General features: G+C 43.5%; 1 protein-coding gene across 2 annotated transcripts in view; it reads right to left on the bottom strand.

Moving 5' to 3' along the window:
- Positions 1–9,593, bottom strand: part of skia (v-ski avian sarcoma viral oncogene homolog a) — a 171,028-nt gene that overhangs the window by 6,811 nt on the left and 154,624 nt on the right. Inside the window, exons 5-6 of one of the 2 annotated variants that reach the window (XM_072244884.1) lie at positions 7,137–7,435; positions 3,947–4,177 (exon numbers count right to left, since the gene is read on the bottom strand). In XM_072244884.1, the coding sequence (XP_072100985.1) occupies positions 3,947–4,177; positions 7,137–7,435 (530 nt within the window). The remainder of the gene's footprint in view (positions 1–3,946; positions 4,178–7,136; positions 7,436–9,593) is intronic. The other variant, XM_072244885.1, reaches the window with a different exon arrangement.

The raw sequence follows: 9,593 nt of genomic DNA, 5'->3' as shown, positions 1-9,593 counted from the left end.
CTGAACCCACGCCGTTGGCAGTGTGACAGTGTTACGCTAACCACCATGATGCTCCACAGGTATGGCATTTGTGTTTTTTGACACAAATTTAAAACTGATAATAATTTAGTACCACACATCACTGAAGAGGAGTTAGTATGATCGAGAGGAGCCAAGGAAGGTGCTTGCCTTGGCATTCAATAGGTTAACTAACTCTGTAAACAACATTCCTGGTAAAGGAAATGAAATCATGACATAGAAGTACAGAGATGATACTGATTGAGAATTAGAGTGGATCACCATTCGTTATGACGCACTGGTTAACGGTAAGAATTAAAGGTGCTTTTGGACTCTTGTTAGCTGCTTTTCCATCTCCTCTTCACCTGCGATTCTCACCGTTTTCTCTCTTTCTCTCAGATGATAATTTGTGTGTCTGAGAGGTGTAATTGGCTTGCAACCGAGGATGCTGGTGTAACATAATGAAGAATCCTTAACTCAGCTGTAACTAGAGGTCAGGCTTATGCCTCCGCACTCCAGCATTGCAAAGCCTGACAATTAAATCTTAATTAGACAAGAGCAGCCAATACAACACGTGGAAGAAATGGGTGAAAATTGTAATGTGAATAGATGCATAAAAACTTAAGTGCTGCTGGCAGGTGTAGATAATGTCAGAGAAGTCACCATGGGAATATTTCATTACTGCACCTCTCTCCTAACTTTGCTTTATAGTTATTTCCTCACTGGTTTTAGAGCACAGACCATTAACCTATCTAAGAGAGGGAATAGCAGGCTGCCACTGTTCTGTGACCAGCTGTTAGAAAGCATGTCGTGGTGAGTAGCCAACTTCTGTTTTCCCTCTCCCTGTCAATTATCTGTTCCCCTCCCCTGATACCCATCATTAAAAAAAATCACTTTGCAGCCTCTTCGCTCCTTCATTGTAACTGTAATCCATAAATACTCTGGTGAAAGTCGGGGCCTCTCGAATGAACAGAGGAAGATAGTGGTGTGCCTGAGGCCAGCCCTATCTGCTTACACTGCATGTTTAGAGATACAATACAAGGCTTTGGTCAGACTGGACTTAGGAGTATTGTGAGCAGTTCTGGGCCCTTATCTGAGAACGAACGTGCTGGCATTTGGAGAGGGTCCAAAGGGACTTCACAAAAATGATCCCGGGAACAACAGGGTCAACGTTTGAGCAGCATTTGATGGCTCCATACTTAACGAGAGTTTAAAAGAATGAGAGAGGCATCTTCATTGAAAGCTATCGAATACTGTGGATAGAGAGGACGTTGAGAGGGTGTTTCCTATAGCAGGGTAGTCTACAGCCAGAAGCCACAGCCTCAGATCAGAAGGACGTCACCTTAGAACAGACTTGAGGAAGATTTGCTCGAGCCAGGATGGTGAATCTATCAAATTCATTGCCACAGACAGTTGTGGAAGAAAAGTCACAGGGTACATTTAAAGGGGAGGTTGATAGGTTTTTGAGAAGTAAAGGTGTCAAAGGTTATGGGGAGAAACCAGGAGGATGGGGTCGAGAGGGGAAAATATGATTGAATGGTAGAACAGACTCGATGGGCCAAATGGCTTAATTCTGCTCCTATTTTGTGTCTTATGGTCTTAAGGATCATCACGGGAACAAGAGGTTCTTCAGATCAGATGTAGTACTCTAGCTAAAGTCAGACATAAGGACCCAGCACAGGTTCTTTTCGGTTGACGCTGGGTTCAGATACCGGGATCTCTAATCCCATGAACTAATGATGGTATAATATGTAGATCAACAACCAAATTCTACTCTAGTTTCTTTTTAATATCTCATTCAATACCTGTTGCCAATGCACGCAGCTCTGGGTAGGTACACATGCAAAATGTGTAGCTGCTGCAACAAGTGTGCTCCACTATTCTCATCCTAGTTATCTAACACCACCCTCCTAGGTCATAAAACCTGCACAACCTGCTTCACTTCATTGCAAAGTTCAGGGTAAATGCATTATCAAAGTACATGTATGTCACCATACACAACCCTGAGATTCATTTTCTTGTGAGCATACTCAATAGATCCATAATAACCATAATAGAATCCTCGAAAGACAGCAACGGCCTGAGCGTTCAACCAGAGCGTAAAAGACAACAAACTGTGTAAATACAAAAAAGAAATAATAGTAATAAATAAATAACCAATAAATATCAAGAATATGAGATGAGGTGTCCTTGGAAGTGGGAAGATTTCAATAATGGGGCAAGTGAAGTTATCCCCTCTGGTTCAAGAGTCTGATGGACAAGGAGCAATAACTGCTCCTGAACCTGGTGGTGTGGTCACACGTTCAATCAAGTTTTGGTTGTGGGTTCAATCCTCTAACCAACCGCTGAGCAAGCGACTTGAGGCCCCATTCCCACATGCCAGAGGAAATGGACTTGGACGAAGGAGAATTAAGGTTCCATTGTTGCCCAAGTAACCACTTAAAAAATGACCCTTGATATGCAACACGCAACTCTACTGAAAAGAGTTGCTGTCTGACAGCCTACGAAGTCTCATACAGATTTGATATGGTTTCCACACGAGCTCTGCACCTACAGACACCAGGTCACTGGCATTTTACAACATACTGCTTCACAATCTAAAACCCTGGAAAATGCTTCATTAGGAACAATGGCACAGTTAGCAATGACAGCTATAATGTCTGGCCTACATGATTAAACTTTTGTTGTCCTATTATATTACAACTATTTCGTGCAGAAAGGTCAGGTTTAGCCATTTCCCTCCACCAGAAATGTATCGCAGGCAACACCCCTATAGCAGTTCCTACTCAGTTTTGTTTAGTCTGTCACAGTCACTCTCTTCGACACTGCATGATGTTGACGCGGAAATCTACATCACTTCCCCTTCCTTCACTTGATTGTTAATGTTTGAAATCTGCAGTACTTTCTCTGTTTTTAATCTTCCTGCTCAGCTTAGGGAGTGGAAAGGCATTGTTGAATCACGCAGAATTAACCCTTACACACTCCTTAGTGCAGAAGCTTACCCAAGCCAAGCCAGTCATTCCGTTAAGAGACACCAAAGCAGAAACTTGCCCCTAGTTAATAGTGCTAAAGGTGCAATAGGTTGAGATAGATCAGCTGGTTGAGAGAACTCACACCAATCCTCATTGAGGAATCAGCAGAGGAAAGGATGAGCAGTTTCAACTTCCTGGGTGTCAACATCTCTGAAGATCTATCTTGGGCCCAACATATTGATGCAATTACAAAGCAGGCATGATGGTGACTATACAGTATTTCATTAAGAATTTGAGAAGACTTGGTATGTCACAAGGATTCTCGCAAATTTCTACAGATGTATCGTGGAGAGTGCTGTTCGGCGAATGACACTGATGCAACAGCTGGGCGAATGACTTGAGGCCCCGCCCCCCCCATTCCCACACGCCCGAGGAAACGGTCTCGGGTAGAACGTACGAGTGGCTCGCAAACAGCGGCGGAATTGAACTGAGGTCACTGGCGCTGTAGTAGCGTTACGCTGACCATTATGCCACCATGCTGCCCCAGTCGCTTTGGAAGTCACATCTTGTATTCTACATGCGATCTTCCCCGGTGCATCTTTCAGCTACCCAAGAAAATGAATCACAATTTAGACTATGGTAACATACAACTTTGAACTTTGAATTCCACTCTCCCTTACCTGCCACACCCAACCAAAAGCATTCTGCCTAAAGCTAGACCAGTGAAATTCAACTTCTTCCTGACAGAGCCACCAGGGACTGGTCTATCTAGTGTTCACAGCCAGGAAGCCCTATGACCGGCAGATCTTCGGAAACCTCCCAGAAGTATTAAGATTGTGGCTTTCCTGTTCTCAACCCAATTTATCAGTCACAACATGATATAACTGTGAAGCAGTACTTTTGCAATCCAAGTGTGAGGTTATATAAATTTGTCTTTGAAGTCTTAACACTGAGCTCTATCGCTTTACCAGAATTACCTGCGCGGAGTATTTGATCCTCAGTCGCCCAGCTTCACAGCCTTTGTCGCAGACCCTGATTTGTTTAGCTTGTTCTAGTTCACGTTTTAGCCTTATCCGTGACTCATTTGCCTCTTTCATCTTTTTCTCGTTCTCCGTGCGAAGGCGCTCGATCTCCTTTCGCAGGTTGCGCTTGGCCTCTGTGGCTTCACGTAGTTTCTCTTTCTTGGCAACGCGGAGAAATTCAAGCTCCTACAGAGCCAAGAAAAGAGAGAGAGAGAGATCAATTTTACTTGCCACACGTACCTCAACGCATACCGTACAGTCAAATACAGTGTTTTCTGTCAACGACTAAAACAGTCCGATGAATATCCTCCAAGTGCCGCCACACTTTTGGCATCAACAGATGCCATTGCCTACCGACAACTTACTAGACCTAGCCATATGTCTTTGGAACATGACAGGAAACCAAAGCATGTGGTCACGCAGAGGGAAAACATACAAACTCTTTACAGACGGTGGCAGGATCCGAACCCCAGCTGATTATCATTAGCACTGTATAGCATTTCACCAACCGCTGCTGTGGTGCCCAATGGAAAATTAAGATGCTTTCCAACTTTTAAGGTTGGTAATCTTATCTCAAGAACTTTTTACATGAACACAAAGATGCCTTTTCCCCCAACTGAACAACATGTGTCAGTCACGATTCAGACGACTCTTTTCCTTGCAATTTTCAAATTTGCAACAGTCAGGCGTATAGAATCGTTGCACTATAACTTGCCACCATGTACAACATATTAATCTAAAAGAGCTTTTACGTTGACAATGAGGCTAAAGCAGTGGCTAAAGATGAGAACTGAGATATCAAGTGCAGTCTCTGCTTTATCCTGTGACTGGTGAACCAATAGTTTTGCCTTACTTTTCCAACCTGACAAATCTTGCTCTTGAGTTTGGCATTCTTTGTGACAGATGTCAGGAGTCTGACTAAATAAGTATATTTTCTTCTGATTGCAGTCACAGAGATCAATGGGCGGCTGCATTTCACCCAATCAATCGGTTGTCCCTATTCCATTCATTGCCAAGACAACGAGCGCTGACAGAAAGAAGTTGATTTACAGAACAGCCAACGTCCCTTCTCAGCTGCATGAAAGGAACTGACAAAGGGTAAATTTCTAAAGGCAACACCCCTAGCCTGTAGCCATAGGAAATCCTTTACTTTCTGATAATGGTCATTTTCCGACTCAAGGGCTGAACTGGTCAAAATAAATGCTTAGCAATCACACATCATGGTAGTTCCAATATGTAAGTATTTTCAGCTGAAGGTCCCGTTCACCATAATGAACATGTCACTGAATGGATGTGGTGGGTTCCTCTGGAGGTAGCATATGCTTGTCAAGATAGATCTCACATAAAGTGCTGATGATTGTGCTTCGTGGAGGGGGTTCAGGCCAGCGTGGTACTGCCGCTGCTTGATGACCACATAAGCTAAGGCAGACTGAAAGCAGAGGACCACATCCACTGCTGCTGGGCCTCTTTTAAAGACTGATCCATTTAAAGCTCCTTACATTAAAGCTACTCAGATTATTCTTCCTTTTTGAGAATTTATCCAATTCTCTTTTGAAAATTGCTCTTACTCTGCTTCCAACAGCCTTTCAGGCATTATTTGGTAGGAATTCTCTCTTTATGGGTGAAGATAAGTACCTCCTGACTATTTCACCAATTTCTCCTATTTCACCAATATCCAACTATACCAGGAGACTAGACTCGACAGGTGGGTAGGTGGAGAAAAGTGAGACAGTTGCCAGTTGCAAGTCTGTGCATGGTGCGTGCGCATTTGTGATGACAACAGGTTAACTCCTCAAGGGAATGTTCGTGGGGTATAAAGCTTTGGTTAGACTACACTTGGAGCACTGCGTTCAGATCTGGCCCCTCACCTTAGGGTGCCTAAGACTTTTGCACAGAACTGTAGTAATTTTACGTACTGCACTGTACTGCTGCCACAAATAAAACACATTTCATGACATACGTGAGTGATGATAAATTTTATTCTGATATGGGTCTCTATGATGGACTGAGAGTGCAGGGAAGGGAATGACGGTTGGGAAAAGGGAAAGGGAGAGAGGAGGGAGTGGGAAGAACCAGAGAGACACTCTGTAATGATTAATAAACCAATTGTTTGGAATCAAATGTCCTTACCTGGTGTCTCAGGGCCACACGCCACTCCTGGCACTCCTTTTCTGCCACCTGTCCCACACCCCTCCTGCGACATTCACCCTCGCCATTACTAACATTCATTGCTCCCGCCAGATTTACAAACTTGTTCTCTACACATATATATACACATACACACATGCCTATGACTTTTGCACAGTACTGTAGGAAGGATATGGAAGTTTTAGCAAGGGTATCAAAGGTACAGAGGAGATTTACCAGGATGCTGCCTGGATTACAGAGCATGTCTTAGGAGGAAAGGTTCAGTGAACTAGGGCTTTTCTCTTTGAGGTGAAGATGGACGAGAGGTGACTTGATAGAGGTGTATAAGATGATAAGAGGCACAGGTAGAGTGGACAGCCAGTGACTTTTTCCCAGGACAGAAATGGCCATTACAAGATGGCGTAATTTTGAGGTGATTAGAGGAAAGTACAGAAGGAAGGTCAGAGGTAGTTTGTTTTTTTTAAAAACACAGAGTGGTGGGTGCAAAGAACACACTTCCAGTGGTGGTGGTGGTAGAGTCAGATACATTAGGGACATTTAAGAGACTTGTAAATAGGCACATAAATGAAATTTAAAAAAAAAACAGAGGGTTATGTTGGAGGGAAGGGCTAGCACGACATTGTGGGCTGAAGAGCCTATACAGCGCTTCACTCTTCTGTGTAATGCCAGTGAGCATCCTTCTGCACCCTTCCATCTTTCAACCCAACTGGAATCCCTGATAATTAACGCTGTCGTGTTCCTTCTTCGCAGAAAAGCAGCCCTTGCTCAGTACAAATTTGCAACTACATAAACAAAGCCTTCTGAGTGGAGCATGAAAATATAACGTTAAAAATTGCAGTGATCAGTACATCTGCACGATGGGATCGGTTCTTCATGTCAGCTGTTAAGCTGCCGAAAGACAATGGTGGACCGGGTTTGCAAATTCGATCTATTTTTTTCTGTCACTGCGTATAATTTTTCTTTTACACAGCACCTTACAAACAGTTTCTTCCCTTACCTGCTGCAAGCTACGCTTGGCTTGCAAAGCAGCATTCAGTTTTTCCTCCTGCTTCACTCGCATCTTTATGATTTCATGCAAGAATTTCTCCTTGGCCTCCTTGGTGTCAATTCCAATGTCCAAGGCCTGTCTCAGCTGCTCTAGCTCCACTTCCAGTCCACCGTTGTGTGTCTCTGTGTGGCCCAAGCTCTCCTGGGCTCCACTGGATGCGACTTGGACCCCAGGTGAGCTCAGATCCTTCGCTGATGAGCCAGATGAGGTGAAGGAAGGAGAAGAAAGTGAAGACAATGATGATGTGACTGTAGGAAGGAAAGAAAATTGCATTATTACACATACATAATCCTTATGGTCCCTTTTCATTTGGAAAGCTGGACACCGTGCGGAGTAACGCAGCTGAACTAGTCTTCGCACAATGTCACACACTACATTGTTAATGGACGGCAGACTAAAGTGAGGGCTTGCCACCTGTCTAGTGGTCCTAAAGATAATCTGCAGGTCACAGTGCAAATCTGGAAGGGAAGCTGAGGACGAGGCCTTCTCGAGATTGGCGAGCTAAGGCCAACTCTTTGGAGTGTAGGAGGTTGAGAATGACTTGATTCCTATGGTGAAAATGGCTAATACAATGAGGCACAATTTTAAGGTGACTGGAGAAAAGTATAGGGGAAATGTCAGAGGTAAGTTCTTTACATAGAGAGTGGTGCTAGGGGCAGTTACATTAGGGGGACTTAAGAAACTCTTAGAAGGGCACATGGATGAAAGAAAAAAAGATGACTATGTAGGAAGGAAGGGTTGGATTCATTTTAGAGTAGGTTAAAAGGTCAGCACAAAATCATGGGCTGAAAGTCCTGTATTGAGCTATAACAACTTATGTTCAACTTTGGCTGCTAAATGGCACAATTAAGTGGTGATGCTTTTCTACCTCCTAACTCTGATGCTAAGCTGCAGGTCACTGGTACTCTGGGCGCACACAGCAACACGTGCGGGCTGCCCCCAGTATATCCTTAGGTTGTGTTGGTTGTTAACGCAAACAACCTACTTCACTGTGTGTTTCAAAGTGACAAATAATTGAATCTGAACCATATGAAGCACCATCATTTCTGCCCGGTACTTGATAAGTGTACGAATTTGCTTAAGGTACACGGGTTAACACTGTCCTCATCCAGCAGGGAAAGCAATAGCAGATTCACATTATTATCCACTTGTTATATAACTTTCAGACTCCTGGACTCAATCTTGTGAGATCATCAGCCAACATAACTGGGACAGGTGAACTTTAACTATGAGCTGGCTCTAAGACTGCTGAATTACAAATTTTCCCGAACCAACTAAATGGTGCCCAGGAAGGAAGGTAATCTGTCTGCACCAAAGCCAATTTGTCTTAGTCATTTAAAGAAAAAACTTCCATCACAACAACAGATTACTAACAGATATCAGTGAGGGTACAAATGCATCCTCATTCCATTAAGGAATCAGCAGAGCACAATTGCCTATTAGTCAAAGGTATAATTTGCAGGTAACTAATGTAGAAGTGACACATTATTATGTTAAAAGAGCCTCTTCAATTTGAATTCTTCACGTGGGTAGAAAACCAAGCAAATCAGTGAAAATGACAGACCATTCCTTACATCGAAAAGAAATAGGCCATGACTGGAGTCACTGAACACAACAGCACAGAAGCAGACCCTTCAGCCCATCTAGTCCATGCTGTACCACCAACCTGCCCAATCCTATTGATGTTCACCCTCATCACAGTCCTCCATACCCTTCCGATCCATGTACCTACCCAAATTTCTCTTAAATGTTGAAGTCGAACCTGGAGCCAGCTGGCAGCTCGTTCCTCACTCTCACTAGCCTCCGAGTGAAGTTGCTCCCGCTTAAACATTTCAGCTTTCACCCTTAACCCATGACCTCTAGTTCAAGTGTCTGTCTCCTGAGTAAATACAGATGCAAACAAATCCATTTCAGATCTCCCCCATCTCTTTCAGCTCTACATATAGATTACCACTCTGAACTTCCAGAGGTCCAATTTTGTCCCTTGTTATTCCTTTGCTCTTAATGTATCTGCAGAAGTCCTTAGGATTCTCCTTCATCTTGTCTGCTAGAGCAACCTCATGCCTTCTTTTAGCCTTCCTGATTTCCTTCTTAAGTGTTCTCTTGCATTTTTTATACTCCATAAGTATCTCATTTGTTCCTGCCTGCAATGCATCTCCTTTTTCTTAACTAGGGTCTCAATCTCTCTCGAAAAGCAAGGTTCCATAAACCTGTTATCCTTGCTTTTTATTCTGACAGGAACATACAAACTCTGTTCTCTCAAAATTTCACTTTTGTAGGCCTCCCACTTACCAAGTACACTTTTGCCAGAAAACAGCCAGTCCCAATCCACGCCTGCCAGATCCTTTCTGATACCATCAAAATTGGCCTTTCTCTACTTTAGAATCGAAACCCTAGGACCAGACC

The sequence above is a fragment of the Mobula birostris genome, chromosome 27, assembly GCF_030028105.1.
Source record: "Mobula birostris isolate sMobBir1 chromosome 27, sMobBir1.hap1, whole genome shotgun sequence".
Lineage (NCBI taxonomy): Eukaryota > Metazoa > Chordata > Chondrichthyes > Myliobatiformes > Myliobatidae > Mobula > Mobula birostris.
This window is presented reverse-complemented; position numbering and strand designations above follow the sequence as displayed.